Here is a 26,687-nt window from a genome sequence, read left to right as displayed (position 1 = left end):
TCTGAATGGTAGTTCCAACATACTGAAAAATAATATGAAATTCCATACTAAAAATAAAGGTTAATTACTAGGAAGTTTACTTCCCACTGTCCCCCCAGTGAGTAGTTAGAATTTGTTTTCCATTATTCTCTCTAAAGTGTAATATTACCACATCCTGGAACTGAAACCAAATCTCAAGCCTCTTCACCAAATCAAAGTGGCTGATTGTTATGTATAGAGAAAGACCTATTTTCACTGGAGCTCTTGGAACTTTACAAGTGCACAAACTTTTGTAAGTTTACTTATCATACCACTGTTTAGGAATATTCTTCTCTAAAAGGAAAGATATTTAAAAACTGAAATGTAAAAAGAAGTAACACTTGTTTTTATAATTGTGGTGAAAAAATTGTGGTGAAAAATTGCTCAATGTTGATGCGGATGCCTTAAAATTTTGTTCTGTATTTTTCACTTTGTACCTACAAAACATGTCACAGCTGAGATTTTATTCTAGAGTAGCATCTGTTTACATAAACGTGTATTTATCAGCAATGTTCAAAAAATATGTTAATCTTAATGCTCAAAATTACTGTATTATGAGAATTCTTGGTTGTTTTGTTTTGTTTTTTTTCTAGTAAATCAACGGAGGGAACTTTGGGGGAGGAAACACCTATATTTATACAGAAGAAAAAACAACAACATATCTTTATAAAAATACATGGTTCCAAGTAAAGTTAATTGCTTTTTTAAAATGTAATTTAAACTAGTGGATTAAATAAATTCATTACACCTGAAGCCTAAACTTAAATATGCATCTCAGCCTTAAAAGTAATAACGCACACCTTCATTTGCTAACAGTCAATGTCCAGTGCATATTAATCTGAGCCTGAATCTTGAGTAGGTACAAAAGCATAAAAAAAATAAAAGTTATCTTTTGCATTTCTAGACTTCCCGGGTTGCAGCATTTGAAAACATCTTGCTTTACCATATGGCCCTCTGAGTCAGAAAACTACACCAGCACACCTTTAAGTACCACAGGTATCAAATAAAATCTTACAACTATAGAGTATTTTAGCCCTCAAACAAAATAAAGACACTATCTCTAGTCTTCTTTTCCAGCACCTACCAGTTACTTTCATCTGCATTTAATGCATTGAACTTCACAAATTTCTTAATCCCAGCAGTTTTCCTAGACAGAGAACTTAAAAGTGCCATTTACTTGACTTCATAAAGAGCATACCATGTGGTCCACCTCTCTCCTGTTCTTGCAATGCCTGGGAACATACTCCCAGTCCCCAGTGAGATCCCATGCGCAACTCTTCATCTGCCCAGAGAGTGTAGCACAGCACTGAACACTGATGCTTTTTTCTATTGCTCAGAGAACAACAGCAGCAATCTGCTATCTATTCTACTCTGTCTGGTTTTTATCAGAGCTCTAAATTGGCATTGGGTTCACCGTCACTGGCTTAGCAAATAACTATTTGCTATTCGCTCTATTAAAAATGACTAAAATAGTGATTACATTTGAGAGTTGCAGGGAAATTGCATAACCCTGGTCTCCAGAAAGCATCTCACCAGTGAAAAAAGTATGCTCAGTATACTATCTGCAACCCCAGGACATCCTCTGGCATCATCTTAGAAAGTTTTGTGTCTGATATTCAGTTTGGTACAACACAAAGGAAGGCAGCAGCAGAGATGGAGGCTTGACAAGGAGGCAACTAATATCAGCAGGAGGGTTGGCTGGATGTGGGGTGGGTATTTGGGGTACAAGTGTCTGTGTACTTCTGTCTCTCTGACTAGGGAAGTTCAGCAAGACTAAGAAGGAGTTTGGGAGGAGAGTTGAAGGAAGACATAAATTGGTCTTTAAAATAATTGAGGTTTTGATCATCAATTATTATTATTACAAGCTAAACTCCATCTTCTATGAAGAGATACTAATATACAGACTTTAAATTAGCCACAGTTTGATAGTCAATGTTTCACAACTGCATATTTCCAACTTGCAAGAAGACTGCTGGTAGGAAAAAAATGAAGGCAAGAAAGCAAAGAGGACCTGCTTCTCTTTGTTTCAGTTAAGTCTGCTTACCATCCCTTTTGGACAGAGGCATCCAGATATGCAGCCATGGCTGATGCACTCCAAGTCGTAGTTCTGGCAAGTCTTGGCACACTCCAGCCCTTCAGCTCTTGGGTTGTTTGCAGGACAGACAAATTTTTCCATTGAGGATCTGCATGTCAAGCTCCTTTTTACTTTAAAAAAAAATAAATTTACAAAAGTTGCAATTAGAACTCAAGTATTGTTAGCACAGTATTTTTCTAAAGGATGGATCAGTATTTTCATTAGAAAACTAATTTAGCATTACAGAATGGAGCAATGCTACTGCACCACTATCCATGACATTGTAAAGGTAACAGTCACCACTTCTCAGTGAAGTGACCTCAGTTAGGCTGTCACGAAAGCATGTATTCTAATAAGGAAGCAAAAGAAGCTGCACAAGAATTCAATTCCAGATTGCACGAGGGCCACGAACACTCTTTAGTGTGAAATATATTTCAACCTGTAGGCAGTGTACACTACCAATGCCAGCACAAAATCCATGTTCTGAGAAACAACAGCACCCTATATTATTGTATTTAGACTCACTTCCAACACTGAGTATAACTACATTGGTGACTGTTAGTAACAACGCCCTTAGTTTAAATACAAAGTTTGCAAACTCTTTGAGAACTCAGGTTCTGAAAGAAGAACAGAATTTCCCAAGAATTTCCCAGGTTATTGTCTCAAGCAATGCTAGAAATGTGCCTCTCTGAGGTTTTGTAAGTCTTAACGCACTAATATCAGGAAAATTATGTCTTAACAACATTACAGCAAGAGTTTGTGAGATACATACCTAGAAGGCTTTACCTGAAGGACAGCGGGGGCTAATCAGTGACACTGTTACTGGTGATCTACCAAGATCCCCTCTACCATCACAATTCTGTAAGCTCCATCCATATATCAGTGGGGAACCTCAAAAAAATCCAGGACAACTGATGTCCTATTCTCCAATGCAGTGCCTAGCTCTGCAAAGTAGTTGTCAGTCTCCAGGAGGTTTTATGGTGAGATGCATGGCAGATGGAGGACACACTCAGTGCCCGGTAGTACTCTAACCTTCAAGCCACAAAAAGCTGTCTGCACTGGAAAGGAGAGCTTGCAACCTGCTAGTCAGAAGCAGGAGGTACAAAGCTCGCTAGTTACTGATGTTGTTGTGATCCTCAAATAGCAACTGGGGGCCTCATATCACCACCAAGTACCCCTTAACCTCTTCAACTAAAGAGAGACTGCAGTGCCTAGCTATAATTTTGAAAGGTGGGACACAATGAGACCTACCCCCTCCCACAAAAGTTTTGGTTTTATCCTGTAACAAAGAAAAAGGTTAGCAAAAGACACAACATCACCAGCCACTGCAACCTCTGGTACTTCTTCCCTATTCTGGATTATCAAAAGACTGAGGATAGAAAAAAAAAAAAAAAATCAGAAAAAAAAAATATTAATTTTTTAAAGCATACTAACTTCTGGCAGATGGCCTCTCATCAGCGAAAACATCTGGCAGGAAGGCACCAGGAACTCTGTTTGTACTGCAGTGCATGAAACCATTTTCACAATAGCTAAGAAAAACAGATAGAGCTTATATTTAACGAAGCAACATTTAACTTTCACTAATGCTGCTGTTTTCAGACAGGCTGACAGGAGAACTTGTCAGAGTACCAAAATGACACCTCCTATGGGGCTGATCTGTTGCTCTCCATCCACTGTGCTTAGCAACCTTAAACATAGACCTTCTTTAAGATAGCTGTATGCTAGCCCTGTCCCGCTGAATCCAATGCATCTGCACAAGCATAAAGCTGGGGAAGAGTCAGGTCTGCTGCGGAGAGAGGTAAGGGACCATTTAGTGCCTGCAACTTATGACTTCTGTGGTAGAGGAGAAAGAAGATAGTGTTCCCAAAACTGGGCTTGCCAGGAGCCACCTAGCAATTACGTTCCTACTCTCAGTGTACTGCTACTCAATTTAACAATTAGAAACGCTTTTTAATAGTTGTATCTTTGGTAGAGGTAATTAGGCTTTAACATTGAAGAAATTTATCGCAGTACATTATAGTGACATTTTAAAAGCCTACAAAGTAGCTATTGTAAGTAATTAAACTCCATTTCAGACTGGCAGAAAGCCTTCATGGAACAGGTCTTAGTCCTGTTTTCTGACTAAGCTGGCATTTAAAATTAGATGGATAGAGATGCAATAGCAGAACTCACCATTTGGTTTGTTGGAGCCAAAGTCTTCCCGTCTGTTAAACTAGTTTCAGTGGAGGTAAAGGAACTGAGGAACTGAACCAGTTAACCACTGACGCTATCCAAAAATTTCTGAGACACAGCACGTATGGATGAGTTACAAACATTGCGCTTACCACATGGTGTAATGATCTGAAAAGATGTCCTCTGGCTGGAAGATCTCACCGTCATAGTAACAAGAGCAGTGGGACTTTGGCACACACTGCTCATGCTCATCCAGATAGTGCCCGGGGGGACAGTAGCATCCTTCCACACAGAGTTCATCACAGTCCTCATCGGGGTAGGACAGAGATCTGCAGGTCTGGTTGCACGGCATCCCACACTGCTGGTACACTTGGCCTTCAGGACAGGTCATTGCTGTTGGATGATGTGCACATCAGGGAGACTGGCATTTGATCCAAAGCCAACTAAAAGAAAAGCTGCCTAAACCAGACTAGGAAGCTGGGGATTAAAATGTATTGACTCAATTTACTCATCAAGGGAGGTATTATTACACTGTCTTTCCTTAACCCTGCAGCACCAGTGAAGCCTAAGGCACATATATACACAAGCAAAACCTTACTACGTGCAGTTCCCAGTAAACGTTGGGATTGGATTGCAACCCATGCAATGGAAAGCCATCCACAAAATTTCATCTAGAATGAAAAACACAGGCTGTGTCCAACCTCTGTTATTACTTGGATCTACAAGTTAGGAGCACTACAAATGTCATGTACGCATTCACATTTCTCATCCTTTGCAACATGGTTAGGGATAATTTGGTCAAAATAAGTAGAAATGTAGGTTTCTGCCTTGATAAGCAGGTGCTGCAATCATTTAAAGCCTCACATTCCAGAAGCTCTCAGCGATTTCTGTGGAAAGAGGTGCAAACAATGAAGTCATGTAGTGACTGTGGAGCCAAACCTTGGGTACTAACGATTTTTGATGATCAATTAATTTTTATGGAGGCCTAATTATGGCCTTTGGAGCCGTTTTGCCTTCTTTGTTTGTAAAACTTCCACTTAGTTCTACAGTGCTGATTTTGAAGCAACCTCCTCGGCATCCATCGGCATCGGCACTAGGTGGCAGCTACGACAACATATTTCAGAAGATTAGAAAACAGGTTAGCATCACCACAGGCTTTTAACAGGCCTCCTGATAACCAGGGTTTACAAAACTTGTCTTTTGTAGCAACCTTCCAAAGCAAACGGCCAGGGTTGTAAATGGATGGGGAGAGAGGTGAGGGGAAGCAGCTGCACATAATAGTTGGCACATTTGCACTGCGATAGAAGTGCAAATGCTACAGCCCTGCAGCCTCACACAGCTGCTAGCTGCTGTGTGAGGTGAACCAACATTGAGGCTAACAAAGCAAGTCCTACATGCTAACCAACACCTAATGCTTACCTTCACAAAATTCTTCTGAAATGAAGAATTACATCTACTTACTGAGGAGAGGCACGGTTGTGCCAACATCTCCTCACTTCTGTGGAGGTACCCATACACAGGAGCATAAACCCTTAAGTTGAGGATCCAGCCCAGAGGCACCTAAAGTGACTCAAAACCTTCTCCAGAGCAAAGATCTCCCAAGTTTGGGACATGTGTCCAAACTATTCAACATGCCTTTCACAACACAGCTCAAGAAATTTATGTGTGCTCATCAACACAGTAGACAAACACCACCTAACCCAGAAATAAATAGCTGATAGATTCACTCACAGTTATAGGAGTCTTTGGCAGCTATTCACAGAACAGTGCTTCTAATTTACATAAACATGATCTTTGCAGTAAATCAAATTCTGAATAGGCACAGCCCAGGGCTGAGGGACATTTTAAAAGTAACTTTCATCACTGAAGGCATGTATAAACATGAGAACCACAAAACCTCAGCCAAAACTACGATTTGCTACACAGGAACTTCTGGAAACAAGGAACCAGTTTGGTAGATTTCACGTGGGTACACCAGTTTACTAGAGTTTCAAGATTCAAAAAGGATAGGATAACTAAACCCAATATCCTGCCCTACTTTCTAGTCAGTGGTGATACTCCCTGCCCATAGGGACAAGTTTGCAGTGGATCTCTTTTTTTAGATGAAGCTTTGTAACTCATCTTACCTGCCTATGCACTTATTAAGATTCTAGAAACATCCCCCATTTTTCCAGCTATGCTACCTAATGCTATGTTCACACTCCAAGTCCTAATCCACTGCTCCATCACCTCTCAGCATTATCTGTTTTTAACAACAAAAAGGCAAGATTTACTGACCTGGGAGGAGACTGTTGCCTGTAATACAGGCATTTGTAATACAATGTCACTTAAACACCATCCCGTTATTGCCAGGAAAATAAGAGGAAAAGGCGAGATCCATCTAGTCTCTATGGATGCCTGTTATAAAACTGAAACAGCTCACTGTTGTGCTCTGAAGCTCAGCCTGTCCCAGGGATAAGGTGGGAAAGAGTGGGAAAGCACTGGAAAAATGTGTATCCATCAGATAGTTCATCCAGCTTCTTGTGGATGGGTTTTCAACCTAGAGTGAAAGACGCATAAATCCTGACCAGTTTGTCAAGTAGTGTAAGATGAAAATGCAATCACATCTAGGTCAGAAGCTCTGGACAAAGATGCACCCTGTCAGGACTAGATTTAACACAGCTGCTCCACCAGCATCGTCCAGCATGCTGAACCCCACTGTGCAATGTAGCCATCCTTACATGCTGCTCAGAGCCTGTCCTTAATTCCCTGCTTCCCACTCCAGCACTCCTAGATCTACCCCCTACAAATCCTCTTGCAGAAGCTATGCAAAGACAATAAATTATCCCACCACCACCACATTAAGGAAAACAGTGGGCTTATCAACGGGTCCTAAAACCTGAAGAAAGATCTAGAGACCTGTTGACTGATGCCCTTTGCCAAAAAACAATACATATATACACATACGAGACACAGAATCATAGAATCCTTTAGGTTGGAAAAGACCCTTAAGATCATCAAGTCCAACCATAAACCTAACACTGCCAAGTCCACCACTAAACCATGTCCCTAAGTGCCGCGTCTATATGTCTTTTAAATACCTCCAGGTGTGGTGACTCAACCACCTCCCTGGGCAGCCTGTTCCAGTGCTTGACAACCCCTTCAGTGAAGAAATTTTTCCTAATATCCAATCTAAATCTCCTCTGGCACAACTTGAGGCTGTTTCCTCTTGTCCTATCACTTGCTAGAAGAGATCAACACCCACCTGTCTACAACCTTCTTTCATGCAGCTGTAGAGAGCAATAAGATCTCCCCCCTCCATTCTCCTTTTCTCCAGGCTAAACAACCCCATTTCCCTCAGCCACCCTCATAAGACTTGCTCTCTAGACCCTTCACCAGCTTCATTGCCCTTCTCTGGATGTGCTCCAGCACTATGATGTCTTTCCTGTAGTGAGGGGCCCAAAACCAAGCACAATATTTGAGGCATGGCCTCACTGACTACAAAAGGACAATCACTTCCCTAGTTCTGCTGGCCACACTATTCATTATACAAATCAGGATGCTATTGGCCTTCTTAGCCACCTGGGCACACTGCTGGCTCATATTCAGCTGGCTGTCAACCAACAACCCAGGTCCTTTTCCACCACACAGCTTTCTAGTCACTCTTCCCCAAGCCTGTATCATTGCAGGACCCAGCACTTGGCCTTGTTGAACCTCATACAACTGTCCTCGGCCCATCGGTCCAACCTGTCCAGATCCCTCTGTAGAGCCTTTCTACCCTCAAGCAGATCGACACTCCTGCCAAACCTGGTGTTGTCTGCAAACTGACCAAGGGTACACTCCACCCGGATCATCCAGATCATTGGTGAAGATATTAAACAGAGCTGGCCACAATACTGAGCCCTGGAGAACACCACTTGTGACTGACCACCAACTGGATTTAACTCCATTTGCCACTCTTTGGGCCCAACAATCCAGCCATTTTTTTTTTACCCTTTTTTTTTACATGTATGTGCATTGGAGGGACAGCCCTTCACAGTACGGCCTTTCTGCTCCTTCCACATAGCATGAAGGGATTCACTCTGTTGCTTATTCACTGTGGGCTGCAAGGGTAGGAGTCAGCTCTTAAACAATCAAACTTCAACTAAAATAATTTCAAAGACGTGGGAGATGAATGCGCTTGTTAGTTTGACATGCAGCAGAAATGCTGTGCTACACTAATGACTCACCTCCCTGCCACTTATTCACTTCAAATCAAGCAAACCGGTTCTGTCAAGTCATTTCCCAAGAAACTGAATCTCCGTTGACCAAGGCAGAAGAGGAGGACGTGTTTGGTGCACTGACCCATCAGCACAAATTACGCAACCTGCACATTCACGTCTCACGCCCATTAAAAGAGGGATTGTTCTCCTTCATGTGACAGGAGATGTCTGGGGCACCAGGATTATTTAATGGGTGCTGATGGATCTGCAATCAGGGAAATCATCGCTTTATGAGAGCATAAAGCACTCTGTAATGCACAGAGAGGAGGAAGCAGCTCTGCACTATTAAAGATTAATTGTGAAAATTGACTTGTTCAATTACAGAAAGAACGATGGTGCATTATAGCTGCTCTTTCTTTCAGCCTCCAGACCTGCACATTTTTAAAAGGATTTTTATTACATTACTGTTCCACTATCTGAACATTTATATAAATTAGGTAAAATATTATGAAACCATGCAGCAGTTTAACATAAATTGTTTTTGTTCTTATTCGCAGTAAATACTCTCCAGCCCGCAGAAGCTGTAGTCACTGACCTTACCAGTACAGACCCTACCAGGTGGAAGGCCAGTGACCTCTCTTTCTTCCAGTTTCTACACACTCAGTTTATAAATGTTTTTCCACCTCCTGTTCGGGAAGAAGCAGCAGAACAGGTCTGGAGGGCTGCCAAGCATACATGCTTTTCCCAAAAATTTTAATTTCCCCTCTTTCCTTAACAGCAAATTTGCTCAGGAAAATGGAAAAATAGTCTTTTCACAAATATTTATTGGGAAAAGTGTGCTCATGTTCCATCAAAATTCCATTGCAATGAATTTTTTCCTACCACATTGACCTAACAAAGAAAGAAAAGAAATAAAATGTTGGCTGCTTCTGCTCCAACTTCTTAGCAGTTTGTCTATTAATCTTGCACCGGACTGATCTGTGCAAAAAACATCCTATTCTTTCTGTTATGCCTCCTCTGTAACTCAAACCTGCAGCCTGAATTTTCATTCTATCCTCTTGCAACATCTCATCTCTTAGACTGTAAGCTTTTTAACCAGAGTTGCCACTTATTACAGGTGGCATCCTGCAAACAATCCTCAGGGGAATTCAAAACTCAGCTCTTACTGACTCTTATAGAAGTTAAATGTCTACACAAAATGCCACAGACAAAGCTTTTGTTTGCCTTACTCAGTGGTGCCACCCATGGCCTGTTGATCAAGGTTCAGGTTCTCATCTTGAACTAGCTGCCACATCATACTACAGTTTACAAGGAGAAGAAGGAAAGGAGCTCATATATGGTTAACAAAACAATGTTCACCCATTAGCTGAATGGCGTACACAAAAATGAGATCTATCATAGATCTCAGACCTCTGCACTGACAGGGTGATAATAAAACTGCTAAGAGAGATAGATGCCAGAGAGATTGTGGGATCTCCATCCCTGGAGATATTAAAAACTTGTCTGGACAAGACCCCAGGCAATATGCTGTAAGTTAGCCCTGCTATGAGCAGTACCAGAAGACTGCCAGATGTCCCTTCGGATATAAGTTTGTCTGCAGTTGTATGATTCTGTTCTATGATATCACTTGATTGAGTACCTGCCTTTGTGCTTCCTCCATACCCTCAACTTCACCTAAAGTCAGGAATCACTGACAAAGTCAGGAACTGGGAAGCCTGGGCCTTGAAAGAAGGAGGTACCAAAAAAGCAATTCATACATAACTGCAAATTACTTGGAGATTCTCATTCTGGGATATTCAGAATGTTTCCAGGTGAGTAGCTGAAAATGGAAATCCAGGCAAAAGCTCTGCTCAAGTATGTCAGATGACTGCTTCTCTCCACCAGTGCTGAGCAGTCTCTGTGAACAGTTTTTGCATCCTTGCTAGGAGTGAAGGAAATATATACTCTCTCATCATTCTTCCATAAGAAATATTTGGCACCTCGCAGAAATAATCTCATTCTAGATTTCTCATCTGACATTACCAAGAAATTCCTTTGAGGCAAGGAAAATAAGCGGTTTTTAGGAGTATTTCACTTACGGCAGAAGCCAGGTTCTCTCCACTGGACCAGGACGCTTCTCCTAGCACAGGCTGCTGCGTAATTAGCAATAGCAGAGCACAGGCAATCCTTGCCATTGGAGCAGGAGCAAACATCAAAGCGGCAGTTCTTCACATAGGGAGTGGGACTGACTTCATGGTGACACGGTTCAAATGCAGAAGACATCAGAATTGAGCAGGAGTCTTCAGCGTATTTGGCTAAAAAGAGAAAAATGGTATGCTTGCACTGAATCAATCAGTGGCTTTCAAGAAAAGTAACCATTTTCTTTTTCTTTCTTAAAAAAAACAACCCACACACAGAAGAATAAAACAGGATCCAGCAGGCATAGATAGCATCATAGCTCATAGGTCATGAGCTCCACTAAAAGAATAATGTTTCACTAGTAAAACAAATCAAGGAAAACCAATGCTTTTATATTCTGCTGCCACTATTTCTGGTGCTGTAATTCCTTTTGCAGGGCCTCTGCTTTCTACTGCTTTTTATATTTGCAAAATTAAACCTTCTAGGCTGCACTACACTCACGAATCACCAGTGCCGGCTCTGCCATAAAATTTTCTCTGTGCTTGCTCCTCGCAGAAAACAGAGGTTGCTGTAACACTTGGGACAAGAAAATTGCTCTAAGAATTGTTCCCCATGTCTAAGCAGGACAGACAAGCAGTATGGAGGAGAGATTACAGTCACCCCACCGGTAGTGTAAGCAACACTAGCTTCTTCTCTTTATTTTTCTTTTATTTATTTTTAAATTTTATTGTTATGTAAAATGGAAGATCCCAGTTCACTGCACATGTTAATTTTGGATAGAGTTCAGTACCTAAACGAGGATTGAGATTGCAGGGATCACTGTCTTGTTTTAACAAGTCTTGGCAATCTGCATTGAGCTTCCAGGAGTTTCCAAAATCTTCCAGAAGAGCTTCCACCATGCCAGAAGGTGTAAGGAAATCATCCCCTTGGTTACCATTGTAATTTCCACATAGCCCACACATCCTTTCGGAATAGACTGGAGACAGCTAAGGAACACAACATTAGCCTGGTCATCCTTCAGAATAGTTCACCACTGTAAAGCAAGATTTTCTAAACAATGAACGATACACACTTTAGCAATCAAGGAAATTCTCAAATACACATTAAAATACTATATACACAATTGAATCATACTACATTTTCAAGCTTCTAACAAAATAATGTTATTAGTAGCAGCAGGACAATTTTTGCATAGTATAGTGATAATTTCAGATGGTAACTGAAGGCGACTAGAGAAAAAATGGCTTACTTTTGTGCCTCGATCAAGACTCTGGTTTAATATTTCCCTGTTTTTTTCCTTCACTCACATAAGTGAACAGGGCAACAGTAGGAGTTGCATTTTTTTAATATAGTGAGATGGTTATATTCCCAATGCTATAGTAATTTGGGAAAAGAAACTATTTCATATTTTAAAAGAAAATTTGAAGTGAAGAAAGTTTAAACAGATTGTTTTGTCACAAAACATAGACAACATTGAAGTTGTTTCCCTTAACATTAAGGATCATTAGTAAAATAAAGAAGGGACTACTACCACTAAAGCTACATTACCTCACAAAGCCTCCTCCTGCCTGGAGAAACTTGTGGTGCACTAAAAGCAGCATTGCAAACAGCCCACAGACCAGATGTACTTTTCGCCTTGCCTTATTCTTAGTGCAAATCAAGGGACATCTGAAATGGGACCCTAAACTTGGAAGTAAACATGAGGAAATCTCCTAAGCAACATCTGCAATACAAAGGCACCAGTATCTTTTAATCTAGTAGGAACTGTCAGTTTCTATTAGGAGTAGAGATCTGGTACATCACAAGTACTACCAGCTGTCCTCGGGAGCTTGACCCAGTGCTTTAATGCTACAGGTGCTCTCTGTGTAGACTTACTAGAGTGCTACGTTAGTCAGGTTGGCAGGAATAACCAGTGAAACAGAACCAAAAAAGCTAGAAAAACACATTTTTTAAGAAAACTAGTCATCTGTATAATTAAAAATAAAAACATTATCCAAAATATAAACTAATACTACCTTCCCTTCAAACATAGTGGTCAGAGAGTAAATATGGAGCATCGAAAGGAACAACCATGAATTATTAGAGGATATGTAGCATTATTACTCCGATGGCCAAGGATGCTACTTTTTCCACATACTCTGCAGACAATGACTCATACAAATCCAAATTCTGCTATATTTTTGAAACACCAGTACTTGAGTGGAAGCTTGAATCACAAAGATCAAGCGGTCACAGAAAGGGGAGCCTTCTTGAGGAACACAGAAAGAATTTTTACCAGAAGTCTGGCCAAGGTAATGGAAATGTATCACTTCCCCCAATTGTCAGAAATACTTGGCAACAGGTCAGTCTACAAATCCAGGATAAATTAACTCTCCAAAAGCAATTAAAAAGATGCTTTAGATACCCAGCAAGGGAAGGCGCTCAGAGCAGAACTGAATAAATGCAGACGATGGGAGAAACTTCCACTGTTTTTATGGGTAGAGGCTCTGGAGCATAAAATTAGATTTGTTTTAACTGTAAGAAAGAATTTGCCAGGCTATATGGGTCTCTGATCAGGCAGAAAAATACTTTGAATACTGAGGAAAGACAAAACTACTGAGATGTGCTAAAGGACTGAATTGAATTATTCTCAGCTCAAAATCAGCTTCTAGGAGCCCAGTGATACAGGCCAGATTGAAAAAAGAAAACAACAACAAAGCCATAGATGCTTTCTAAAGCTATCCTTGACCCTTCCTCCCTGTTGTCTTTTCAACTCTCACATTCACTTCTGAACTAGCTTTCATGAACCTCTTACACTGTGCCAGATGTGACATTTAAGCCAGATTTTGGGGCAGGGGGAAAGAGCATAAAAGCAATGCCATGGTTCAAAGACAGCAGCATTTACTGATTGGTAGAAACAGTAACCCAAGGAAAACTGGCTCTCTTAGCAAAACTCTTCTCAGTGAGCAAAGCCACCCCACATGGGGCCCAGCTGCAGAGCCCCTGTTACAAGTGGGGCTCAAAGGCAGCAGGACTGTGGTTAAGCACCAGTCCATGCAAACATAGCAGGTGCGCGCAGGTCTGCAGCCACCCAGCATCACACGGGAGCACATTGCCCTGACTTAGTGCCCATGGCCTGCAGGTCATCACACCAGGAAGCAATGCTACAGGCAGACTCATATCCCTGCGGGAGTGAATACACCCTGAGGGACAACACTTGCAGTCCCTGAGACCTACCAATCCAATGAGAACAGCCTCTTGTATAAGCAAAGAAGGCGACAGATGGCTTAGCAGGAGAAGATGTGATGGTTTATCAGCTATTAGGAGACCATTCCACAGCCAATAATCTTCTCCCTTTCTCTCACAGGCTCTTCTGTGTGACAACCCATTCTCGAGCTTACAACACACACCCAAAAAAAAATATTCTAAAAAGTGGTTTATGTAAAGCTTTCTGCTGTTGCAGTTAGACTGCTTCCCTTACAGCTCAGTTCTTTTAAATCTAGTTTGGGTGTTTCTACATTTTGCTGCGGTCTGCAGCACAGACAAACCCTAATTGTTAATCAAGGGTGACTTTAAACATTCCTCATAGTAGAGGGAGCATGCAACATATCTTGTATGAGTTAATTGATTTTTCCTGGAAATTATGAGTAACTGTGTCCCTGGAGCTATATTCTTCCCTTATTTTAAGTCATACAAATCCATTGCTATAGACAGGACAGTCAAAGCAAATGAAAGTCAAAATTCAGTTTGGAAGGTATCTGCTGAACAAAACACAAAACTATTCATGGTTAATAATGGCTATCCTTGCACAAAAAAAAAAAAAAAAAAAAAAGACAGGAAAAAAAAGCTACCAAGCTGCTGTAGGATGAAAACATTTGTTTCTGGAATACAAAAGGACCTGTATATTGCTCCGGGGGTAGCAAAAGAGAATGGAATTTCTAACATGCAACAGAAAACAATTTCTCACTTCAGACAAGAAAAATCTTTGTACATGTTTGGGTGGGATGAGAGAGGGGGCAAAAAGACAGAAATAAAAGAGACAGAAAGAAAGAGTACCTTCACTAGGAGTACACCATGACCATCCCAGTCAATCTGCAAATCTTCTCCATAGGTAAGGCGAACTGAAGTCCTCACTGTGCGCTGGATACGGAGGGCACCTTAAGACAACCACAAAGTCTCAGTCAGCCAAGCCAGGATGCAGTGCTTCATTGCCTTGGACTGCTGTGTCGAGCTGAACAGGCCAACAGAGTAGGTGCCACAGAGCAGGGGGCACACAGGTCTCCCAAAGCAAGGGGTGCCAGCAATGCCCACATCACACTTCCCAAGCTTTGTGCCTACTCAGTGGCTTGTAGCTGCATGAACTTGTCCATAGGTTCTGCTTTAAGGCACTCAGGAGCCCTAGAAGAGGGTATATGTGCATTCTGCAAAACCTCAGGCATTAACTGTGACATTTTGCCAGATAACTGGATGGACTTCAAGCTTCTGGATAAAAAAAAAATAACAACAGTTTTAAAAAGCATAGACCAACAGTGGTTTTCAAGATTAATTATCTCAAATCCACACCAGCTCAATTCTCCTGATTTTAGAAGAGCTAAGTCAAGATGTGTCGGCTACAGGAGAGAAGCTGGAATAACGGAGCTTCTAGAAGAGGCTGCCAGTGAGAATTTGGTATTGAAAACATTTTTTGATTGAACTTGGCTAAGACGTGCCAGAAAACACTAGTACATATGACCCCTTCAGTGGCTGGCCAGAGTTAGACTATGCAAACACACCTTGTAGCAAAGGGATCTGTATGTCTTGTCCATTCAGTGAAATTCCTCCTCCATGTTTCATTTTAATGAGGCTGTTGTCCATATCCCGAATGCGGACAGAAGCTGAGCGAGTGCACACAGCATCAGGATCATCTGCACACTACAGAGAAGGGAAAATTTGCCTCATACCTCAAGATTTCACTTTATTGGTGACTTAGCCTCAGGCCCCTGAAAGGCATTTCGGCATCTAATTTGGGAAGCGTTAAGTGTCTCAATGGTTTTACGGATCTAGTTTCTGCATCCCACAAACACCAGGCCGGCAGCCTCTCTTCCATCACCCTGTTAATCACGCACCAGGGAGAGATCTGCAGCTCCTTGTCACAGAGCCTGGAAAGCAATCCATAGGCGATACACCGGACCCCCAGCTGCAGTCCTTGCCAGTGACTAACCAGCGCACAGCCCCTCCGGCTGCAGCAGGAAGGGCACCCTGCCCCACACAACCCATCAGGTTGGGAAACAGCTGCGAGGTTTGTGCTGCGGGAGACTCTTTGTGCTATTTATTTTCCCTGGCTGTGAGTTACGCAGATGAGGAACAGGCATTGCAGGCCCCCAAGTCTCCTCCCTGGTTTCGAAAGCAAAGTTTCAGTGGAAACCCGTTCTGCAGGTTCCCAAGAACAGGTGACCTCAGAGCTGCATTATCAGAGCTTTCTAATGCAGGTTACAGAGGTAGATGGTGCGTAGGACCGTCACACCCCATTTCTCCAAAGCCTGTGACTTCTGTCGCTCGTGTCCCACAAGGCAGGCTGATACTCCTTCACTCTTGTCAGTCTCCTGACTCCATCATACCTCTCCCTGCCCTCAGTTCCTCTGTCCCCATCCTCTTTTTTCCTCTCTGCCTGATTCAGTACCCTTGTCAGTCTCCAGGTTAGTTCACCTATTCCCACAATTAATTTCACAACCTCCCTGTGACACTCCCTCCAGGGTCTCCTTCCCTCCTGGTGCTGGCCTGGCTCCCTTTCTTGCCTCTCTCCAGCTGACTCCACTTGCTGACCTCCAGCTGCCTCTCTCGCATCGGTCAGTGGAGTGGGCGAAGAAAGTCAGGAGCTGCTAACTGGCTAGGGAGCAACAGAAGTCACCAGCCAATATGACTTAACAGAAGGGAACTCAAGGTACTACACTGCCAGTGCACCCTACACAGTACCCTACACGGTGTCTGAGAAAATGTCTTTTCCCGGGCGTTAGCGAGGCACCAGCCTGCAGGGTGTTTTGCAAGGGGCGCACCCTCCTCTGCATTTGTTTGTTCAGCTGGCACAGAGGCAGCGAGGGCTCCTTCTCCAAATCTCATTACAAATCTCAAGCTTCCAGGTAGGCTCCTGGGAATGGCAGCAAGGAGAAGCAAAACACTTATTAACTAAGGAGAAAGACTGCATCTGTTATTTAAACTAATTATTTCACAGAAAAATCGCTTCTGTGGGCCTGTGCATCTGCAATTCGTATCGTACCCCCACAGTCCTGCCCACTCTCTCAAGAGCGTGTGCAGAGGCGCACATGCGCCAGCCAAGGCTGCTGTTACCTGCACGGTCTCGATGATCACAGAGAAGGAATTTTCCACGCAGTCCTTAGCAAATAAGTACTGACAAATCCCACTGAAGGTGAAATACTTGTTGTCAAAGCTTTTGAAATGGGATTGGCCGGTGACGGAGCATTCGCCTGAAAAATGCAGAGTGCCGTTAATCACCCCAGTGCCAGCTGCAAGAAAAAACGTGCCCATCCCCTGCAAAGCCATGGAGGGGAAAGAGCAGCCCAATAGAGCGGGCTGCACAAGGCCCATATCGCCTGCAGATCAGAAAGCACTGGTGAGATGCTTATCGCACTGTTTATTCCTGTAAATCATTACCAGCAGTAACCGTGGTGCTGACAAAATCTGGGGAATCACACTCGAGAGCTGAAAATCATGCCTACAGAAAAGCCTGACAAAATCTGGGGAATCACACTCGAGAGCTGAAAATCATGCCTACAGAAAAGCCTGACAAAATCTGGGGAATCACACTCGAGAGCTGAAAATCATGCCTACAGAAAAGCCTATATAATGTTTCAAATGGAGAGTCATGAGGACGTCAGCGAAGGGCTTTGCTCTCTGCACTGATTCTTCTGTCACGTATAACTCAGCGGCCCTGGAAACTCAGCTCAGTAACTCAAGCTCTCTGCAGACTTGGTCATACGTAGTACCTAAGTGGCACTGGTGGCACTAACCAATTGTAAACAGCAACTCATGCTCTCTTTTATGTAGGAGCTAAGTTTCCCTCTTTATACAATGGGGAAACTGAGGCACAGAGAGTGGAAGTACTAACGCCCAAGATGGGCAGAGCGAGGAAAGGCGCCCAGGATCACCCAGTGTTACTCACATGCTCCATACACTGGGCAACATCGCCTCTTTACCGCCTATGCAGAACCTTGCAACATCTTGACATAACGCACTTTAAATCAACATTTAATTAGCCCAGTGGGGCACATCCGCACGGATGGAGCTGCCTGCGGAATGCAGGTGTTTTTATAGAGTTGAAAATCAAAATTTGCAACAAGACTTGTTGGACTCTCACTGCTGCTCTGGTGTTCCTCCGCAAAGGTGTCTCATTCTCAGTCTGTGTTTCACAGTTGTGTCTTGGCAGATTGTGAGCCCTTTCTTTGTCTCTCTAACAGTGTTTTCAGAGAATTGCAGTATGGTTTTATGAAGGCAACAGTGTCTGAAAGCCTTACTCACAATGGCCTTCTTGAATACAGCCCAAAACAAGTGTTTATTCCTTTGTTGTGCTGCCTTAAATACCAATAAGTTATTCTAACATTAAAGTATAAATACCTTATCAGAACAAAGAGATGGAAGACAATCACAGTTGGTGTTATGCAAAGGGCAGAATTTATAGTGGACTTTACTCGGAACCATTATCATAATTAACTAGTATGAAGTTGAAAACAAAACCATAGTTACGTCTAAAAGTTCTTACAGAATAATGCAAAAGTCTGGCTTGTCCACTCTACCTTCTTGTTCAGAAAACAAATTCAGATGCTGGGCCTACATTGACAATCCACTGACAAAGGATGGAGAAAGGTTAAATGTTACAAGCTGGCAGGTAAACCCCATGAGTTATTCTCTCTTCACTGCCTTTGAGTCCCACAGAAGCTCTGTCTAATGAACATCAAATGGAAATTTCCCTCTTCAACATATTATCAGTGTTAACCATCTTAAACCAGCCAGTGCTGAAAGACAACATCACAGATCCTGAGGATTTCCAGCCTTGCACATCCCTAAGTACAGTCCAGCACTCGATAGATGTTTGTCAACCCTTGGAGAGCAAGGCAGCTTGGTATTTTGGAAAGCCTACTTTCTGTTCAATTAAGCTTCAAAAAAGGTAAAACAAGTGTTATTCTACTCAACTTCAGAGTCAATTAACTGGCTATCAGATGCAGAGAACAGATTTAAAGAAAACCAGGCATAACCCACTATATTACACACCTTTTGATTTCCAGGACATTCTCTGCAACTAGGAACCAACAGGACAGGTTTGCAGCATGGAAAACAAGGGACTGCCACCCTAGACAAGTCCCAGCCTTTGGCATTGCTCCTGGAAGGGAAATTTCCTCCCTGTGGCAAAGTCTCCTCTTATGGGTCCCTCTATCTACTCTATTTGATGTAATGGATCCCATAAGATTTCCTCAGACCTACTGCCTTCATAATTAATTTAATTATTATATCAGCTTGAGAGCTTCTTGCTAGTGCTAGCCAGCTGTTGCTAGCTGGCTGACAGAGCACTGCCTTCTGAAGCAACCTCCAGCTCGGTACCCAGCTTTATCACCAAACTTATAGCAAGTCATTCCCACAATATAAAAGAAACCTTTCCTGATAAACAGGTTGGTAGAAAAAAAAAATAATAGAACTACCTTGAGCTTATGTAAGTCTAAGTACATAAACTTTCTGTGACACATGACTTTAGAACTATTTGTTGCAAAATTAACTAACCAACAATAAAAATATGCTGTAATATTGCTTCAAATAGAGACAAAAGAGGACAGGTAACAATACAAAATTGGCTACTGTTCCTTCCTATCAAATACTGCTACTTTGGGAAGTTTTGCTGCCCTCCCATGTTGTCTCAGTACAGTTTGTAGATGTTAGCAGGTATGTATACAACAGCTGCACTTATACAACCTTCAGTCTTGTACCAGCCTAGCTGAAAAGTGACTTGTATATATTGGCTGAAGGTATAAAAGTAAGCTGGTTTTCTTTTTGACTTCTGCTCATTCTGCAGAGCTTCCCAACTCTTCTGACAGTAATGCTATATTCCCTCTTGCACAAAGCTGTATATCAATATCTGTTTGCAAGCCTCAATACCAGGCTTATCTTCAGTTCGATAATCCGTATGAAGAAAATACGTCTGGAGTTGAAGACAAAAATTTGGCCCACATCTTATTCATAGTAGGCCTGAAAACAAGGGCATTAAGAGCTATAACCTAGGTCAAAACTGAAGTCAGAAAAAGACCCATTTTTCATTTGTAAACACATTGCTGCCCATTAGCTAAAAGATATAACGGATCAGCTGGGGTTGTGTCCTTGATTCTGCATTTTAGGTAGTGGGATTCCCTTCACTTGGAAAGAACTTAGTGAACACCTCAAGCATAGGGCTTCTCACAGTCCTGCTTGACACAGCTCACTAAAAATGTCACTTCCATTTGAACATTTGCATACCCACTTACACCCAACACACCCCCAATATTTTTTTTCTGCTGACATTTTGGGGCAAGTGCTCTTTCAAGTCTAAAGCAGGAGGAAACAGAGCACTGATGGTCAGGGGAGCTTACTGTTAATAGAAAGACAGACTTTGATAGCCATTTTAAGACAGCTGTAATTCTCCTAATTTGTGAGGGTTGCGCAGTCTCACCTCAAAAAAAACCCAAACAAAACAAAACAAAAAACCTACTCTCTTTCTTTCCTGTCCTGTCATAACCCCAGTCTCCTGCTGCTCATCCCTTCCACTCCCAGTTCCCAAAAGCAGGGAGAACAAACAAGATAAAGAGCCATGCCGTCTCCCTGTAGACTCCTATGTACAACGCAAGCAGAGTCAAATGCTGTTTCAGGCCAAGCAGGCCTTTCCATGGCTGGACACAGTGCAGGAACTGAGAGAGGGGATGCGCCACAGAACTAGCAGGAGGACATAAGGAAGGTGGCCCTTTGCGGCGTAACGCACAGCATGAAATGTCAGCAGCCAGAGAGTTCGGGAGGTAGGTAGGGTAGGAGGAAAGGGAGCAAGAACACCTGCAGAGCTGCCTCTCCAGTCTGCCACCACCCACAGTCTCCCCGGGGCTGTAGCTCCTTCACCTGTAACATGACCTATAGGCCCCAAAGCCATAGGCTATCAAGAGTGAGCCAATCTACCCCCAGTACTTCAAGCTGTCCCATCAACAAAAGTATGATAATTCAGACAATCAAATAGGGAATAGTACCTGGTTAAAGAAACCCTGCAGTGTTCCTCTACCTGAAAGCCAATCCTACATACCCTTACATCTTGGTAAACTAAATAATCAAAAGAGGAACCATACTTCTCACCAAACAGGATTTTTCATTGTTACACATAAATCATCAGCACAATGTCTGTCTTGTCTCACAAGAAAAACTTAGAAGTGTGAATCCATCTGGCTTGCATTGGAGCAAGCAATTAAGAACAAAGACAGATTCACTTTTTGTGTGGAAAATATACAAGTGGGATGTAAGTGGGACGAATGTAGGCAAGGCGTACTTGTCAAAACCTGAGAAGAGTAGAGCCAACGTACCTGGGCATTCTCCATTGCTGCAGATCCAGGTGCCTCGTCGACAAATGCTAGGAAACATATCATGATAAGTTAGGCAAGAATTCAAATCTTCTGTTGCAACTTTCTCCCAAATAACTGAAACATGGGCCTCTGTTTCAGGGAAATTAGACCAGTACCCCTTTCCATCTCCTACAACCTCATTTCTTAATATATCCATCCCTTCTTACCATTATTTGACAGCAACTGCTAGTAATAAGAGCTAGAATAGTTGCAAAACTCAATAACTTATTTTTTTCCCCCGACAAAGCTCAGAGTTTAATAGAGTTTTCAACTACATTCCACAGATGTGGAATTATTTCTAAATGCAGTTATCAAGGTATGTCTATTAATATGACAAAAATCATAAGAAAAAAAAGCTTGAAGGGACCTCCAGAAAATCATATACTACAACACCCAACTCAAGGAAGGGAACTTCAAAGCTAGCTCAGATCAGGACCTTGTCTATTTGAGTTTAGAAATCTCCAGGATGAAGTCCCACAGTCTTTTGGGGCAGCTGTCTCAGTGCTGCATCATTTCACGGGAAAAATTTTTTCTCATGTCTAAATGGAGTTTTCCCAGCTGCAACTTGTGTCCATTGCTTCTTATTCTTTCATCTCTGAGAGGAGTTTAGCTCTGTCTTATTTACAATCTCCCTTTAGGCAGTGGAAGTGCCTCTATTAGCCTTTAAATAAATCTGTTTCCTTTTGCTTCTTCTCATGTCATAAGCTCCCTTGCTGTGATCATCTTCAGTGTCCTCCACAAGACTCTCTCCAGTTCATAATCCTGTGTCTTGCAGTGGGAGCCCAGCACTGACCACACTACTCCAGTCACGGTCTCATGAATTCATCACAGGAGGGCAATAATCCTTTTAATCCTTTTCCTTAACCAGCCAGCTAGACTTCTACTAAAGCAGACCTTCATCAGTTTGTCTCTGCTTTAATGCCTTTGGGTGGTGGATTTAGTACCATCCCTCATATGCACTACAAATAACCAGAAACATGCAACAGTAATTGAGGTGGCTGTCATCCTTGGGTCTGTGGGATACCATGTCAGTCAATCCTAGAATCTCCAAAATCAAGTAAGTTACCAGAAGTGCCAGATCCTTTTACTCCTTTAATTATCTCCGCCCTTGAAAACCATTTGTGGGGAGTCAGTTTATTAAGGATGGTAAATGCGGAGCCAATGGAATGACGTTCTCCACAGCAGCATCAAATCTGAATAACAGGAAGCATTTTCTAACAATGCAGTCTATCAGGCGGCACCAAACTCCCAAGAGCAATAAGGTCAAACAACGTGGCCAAGGTCAAAGCTGCAGACAGCTCCAGGGAAAAAGACAAAATCCTAATGTCATGGTTGGTTCATATTCTGTGACACACGGTGCAGGTAATGAAAAAATTCTTATTAACAGGGATGATGCATAGACTGTCTTTCTTCTGCATATGGTGGCCTTAACTGAGTCCTTCTTCTGGGCTCTAATTGGAAATATCTGGGCACAGAGTTGTCTGAACTCCTTCAACAACTATGTTCACACTTACATGTAACTAGATCAGGAATACATTATTCATTCCCCTTCCTTTCTTTAGACAGCTAGCCTTCCCCTTCAGGCTGGCATTCATGAGTGAAAGAAAAATCTGATGATTTTTCCGTGAGCCATGCAGCTGGGAATATTCATTAGCTTTGCAAGAAGTTCCAAGGACGTGTCTGAGCTAACTCCTCTTGGAAAGAAATGAGGTTTAGAGGTTAAATAAATGTAGGAAGTAAAAACAAAGACACCACTGCTGACACTAACCAGACATGGGAACCTGCCGGTCTGTCTTATCCACAGGAAACAGGTAGTTCTCTACTGTTTGAAGGAGTATGACCCTCACATTGTTGTCTCAGATGAAATATCCCTTTAAAAGTGGAGCTGATTTTGTCTTTGTGAACAGCTCACTTCTTGGAAGTGGCTGGCATTTCCAGTAAGAGAGCAGGTACTTTGCCAATGAAAGGAAATTTTTAAAAAGTAGAGAAAGAGATTTCCAGAAAGAAGATCTAAAACAGTCACTAAACAGTGTGCAGTACTTATCTGGAGCAACAGCAACCACACCGGAGCAACACAGAATTTACCATGAGTTGCAGTCCTGGGAGATGGTGAATCCAGGAGGATAATGTTTTCCAGAGTGGACACAGGAGCAGCCAGAGCTTTCAATGCAATGTTCACCATCCAGGAGCTTCCCCTCTGGATAGACCAGGTAGCAGCAGATACATATGCCACACACACACAAGGACACAAACGTAAATATGATTAGATTTTCTAGTTCTTCATATACTTTGGCAAGACTTCATATGCATTATTATCCATAATTAGTCACAGAGAGCAATAAAAAAAAAAAAAATTGAGGCTTGTCAAAAAGCCTCATGGGGGCTGGTGTCTACTTTCCTTCAAGTACTGACTCTCACTCAGATGTGCTTGAACAGAGCATTTCTGGCACTCCCAGAAGAGCTCTTTGCTTAGTCCAAGTCCAAAACACACATATTGGAACATACACGAGTCAAACACAGGAAGCATAACCAAGCTTGATCAGAGCTGGTGTAGAAACCCAACTGTTTGAAAAATACATTCATTTTACTGGCTGCAGTAAAGGGTATCTGGTTTTGTATGTTGTAAAAGGACAGAAGAGAAGACAAAGTAGGGAATGAAGGAACAAAGTTGGACAATGTAAAAGTCTAGGAGACAGAGTCTGAGAGAAAGAAACATTATCACGTGGAGCCATGGTTTCTCTTTTCAACTTCTGCAGAAGCAAAAAGTGAAAGGGCTAATTTCCCAACTTGGATCCAGCTCCTGAGGTTTCCATATTAGACAACTGTAATCACCTATTCTATACAAAGAGTATTTTATCTTACAAAGATAAACAGAGGAATAGATGAGTTACAAGACTTGCCTGAGATTGCACTATAAGCTAGTAGTAGAAGAAAGGACAAGTTTCTTTCTCTTTGATCCCCATGTTGATAGATAGCTGATATTTCTCTATTTTTAAAAGAGCTGCTGTCGCAAAATATTCTGATGGCTGAAAACCCATCTCCCTCCTCTTTCAAGGATTCCTTCCAATTGATTGCAGAGATTTTGGCCCCTTTCCCTGTGGCAGGAGTCACCACTGACAGTGAAACACAAGTAAGCGTCCTTTCTCCCACTCTTGTCGTAGAGCTCCCTGGAAATATCTTTGCTGTTGAGAAAATCCTTCCAGTGAGAGATACTCAAAACAAGATCTGAGTAGTGAAGATTGGTGTGGCTCTCCAGAGAGCACAAGAAAACAGAACATCTGCCTTTTTTTCCTGGCAATAGTAATTCCATTTACAGCAATTAAAGTAACTGTGTGGTGCCTTTAAGAAAAAAAAAAAAACAAAACAACCAAAACCAAACAAACAGACAAAACAACCCACATCCATTGAACAGATCCTTTTCACTCTTGGAGCACTAGAGGGAAGCTAAGAGAAAGTATAATCCTCATTCTAAATCCCAAATTCTTGTATTCATCATCAGCCAGAAGGCTCTCTATGAAACCCAAATCAAAGTTCTTCCCTGTTGACTGCACACCAAATAACAGTACAAGTTTTGAACTGTTGATTCTTATTGCTTTTCATAGAATCACAGAGTAGTTTGGGGTGGAAGGGACCTTTAAAGGTCATCTAGTCCAGCTCCTCCCTGCAAGGAGCAGGGACATCTTCATCCAGATCAGATCGCTCAGAGCCCCGACCAACCTGGCCTTGAATGTTTCCAGGGACTGGGCATCTACCACCTCTCTGGGCAACCTGTTCCAGTGTTCCACCACTCTCATTGTCAAAAATTTCTTCCTTATATCTACTCTAAATCTATTACCTTTTAGTTTAAAACCATTAGCCCTGTCGCAAAAGGCATTACTAAAAAGTCTGTTCTCATCTTTCTTATAAGCCCCCTTTAAGTATTGCAAGGCCACAATAAGGTCTCCCCAGAGCCTCCTCCAGGCTGAACAACCCCAGGTCTCTTAGCCTCCTCATAGGAGAAGTGCTCCATCATGATCCTCTGATCATTTCTGTGGCCCTCCTCTGGACCTGCTCCAACAGGTCCATGTCTTTCCTGTACTGAGTTTCACACACTTCCTTCTAACCATCTATATGTTCCTCATGCAGTATCCTTTCTGTTGAGCTCCTGTTTCTCTGCTCTTCAGTTCCTGCCCACCTAGACCTTTCCTGTGCTGAACTGACTGGTGCAGCTACCAAAGGAAGAATAGAGTCCTTGTGTGGCCAGTGGATTCATCTCCTTCAGTTTTTCTCAATACTCCCAGGACTGCACAAATATAATACCTAGGTCTTTCACAACAATACAAGATCCAGTGCCTAGTTACATCACCTGTCACCCTCCACATGCACCTTCCCAAGTCCTGCCACAGAATGACAGCTTTAAACCTCCAGTAAGAAAGAGACTGGCAGCTAAACGGGAAAATACTAAGCTCTAAATGACCTGGAATGTTTTAGAACACAATTAACGATCCCTGAAACAAAGTTGACACCATCACCACTGCCTTGTTTTGGAAACCAAATGTTCTCAGTACACCTCCATCATGCTTGGTATCTTGTACATGGAGACAGTAAATAACCTCTGTGCATTTGCACAAAGTCCAGATTTGAAGAGTGAAATGCAAAGATAGTTCTAATAAAAACAAACAAACCAACCAACCCCCCAAAACCTCCCCTACTGCAGTTGTCTTAAGTACAATAGATAGAGGAGGAAGACTGAAAAAAAACCAAACCCAAGAGTTGTGGTTGAGTTGCCCCCTTTAAACCAATCACATCTCCTGTATGAATGATTCCATAAGTGAAATCGTTCATCTGAAATCATAAAGATCTTTGGAATTATAGCACAAGCTCTACATGTACTGTTTTTCTGGATTTTTTTCTGCAAGAAACTCCTTCAGTATATTCTCTATTCTTTCTTCCTCTAACTGGATGCTTCTAATCAAAAGCAATTCAGAAGGAATCTAGATATGTCAATGGTAAGCGGTCCCTCACCAAGAAAGAATGGTGGTCCTAGAGTATTAGATGCTGCTGATTTTCACAGAAACATTGACTTTTTAGTTAGGTCAAAAAACCAGCCCTTTCATGGAGTGAGCATTCAGGCAGTATAGAAACTGGTTTATTCTAGGGCACGGTCCCAGAAAAAAAAAAAAAAAAAAAGAAGTGTTTCTGCTTTCAGGAAAATTTAAGGGAAGACACAGCTTGCTTTCTTCTGATAAAATAGGTAACATCACTGCCAAATGTTTCTCTGTAAATAACTCAGTAAATAAATTACCAGGGCAGCTGCAGCCATCAACACATTGTCCATGACATACTTCATTGATATTCAGGCTCTGGCAGGTTTTAGCACAAGGGGATACACATTCTTTATACTCCATGCCAACTGGACATCTTGGCCCTGAAAGAATTAAAAGAAATTAGAAATGCAAATTCCTCAATAACTCTTAAATAAATAAATCCCTTAATTATCAGAGGCTGAACCACAGAGACACCAAAACGGTCATATCCCATCCGATCACTGAT

The 26,687-nt window shown here is 42.1% G+C and overlaps 1 protein-coding gene across 1 annotated transcript in view; it reads right to left on the bottom strand.

Annotated features, from left to right (window-relative positions):
- VWF (von Willebrand factor) overlaps nucleotides 1-26,687 on the bottom strand; it is a 139,897-nt gene that overhangs the window by 95,615 nt on the left and 17,595 nt on the right. Inside the window, exons 8-18 of the mRNA XM_086758341.1 lie at nucleotides 26,440-26,562; nucleotides 23,241-23,352; nucleotides 21,117-21,163; nucleotides 16,867-17,003; nucleotides 15,315-15,453; nucleotides 14,599-14,699; nucleotides 11,354-11,549; nucleotides 10,524-10,739; nucleotides 4,417-4,657; nucleotides 3,527-3,621; nucleotides 2,063-2,223 (exon numbers count right to left, since the gene is read on the bottom strand). Coding sequence (XP_086614467.1) covers nucleotides 2,063-2,223; nucleotides 3,527-3,621; nucleotides 4,417-4,657; nucleotides 10,524-10,739; nucleotides 11,354-11,549; nucleotides 14,599-14,699; nucleotides 15,315-15,453; nucleotides 16,867-17,003; nucleotides 21,117-21,163; nucleotides 23,241-23,352; nucleotides 26,440-26,562 — 1,568 coding nt within the window. The remainder of the gene's footprint in view (nucleotides 1-2,062; nucleotides 2,224-3,526; nucleotides 3,622-4,416; nucleotides 4,658-10,523; nucleotides 10,740-11,353; nucleotides 11,550-14,598; nucleotides 14,700-15,314; nucleotides 15,454-16,866; nucleotides 17,004-21,116; nucleotides 21,164-23,240; nucleotides 23,353-26,439; nucleotides 26,563-26,687) is intronic.

The sequence above is a fragment of the Chlamydotis macqueenii genome, chromosome 1 (assembly GCF_036417535.1).
Source record: "Chlamydotis macqueenii isolate bChlMac1 chromosome 1, bChlMac1.mat, whole genome shotgun sequence".
In the NCBI taxonomy this organism is placed as follows: Eukaryota; Metazoa; Chordata; class Aves; order Otidiformes; family Otididae; genus Chlamydotis; species Chlamydotis macqueenii.
The sequence above is the reverse complement of the archived record's forward strand: the minus strand, read 5'-3'. Positions and strand labels throughout refer to the sequence as shown.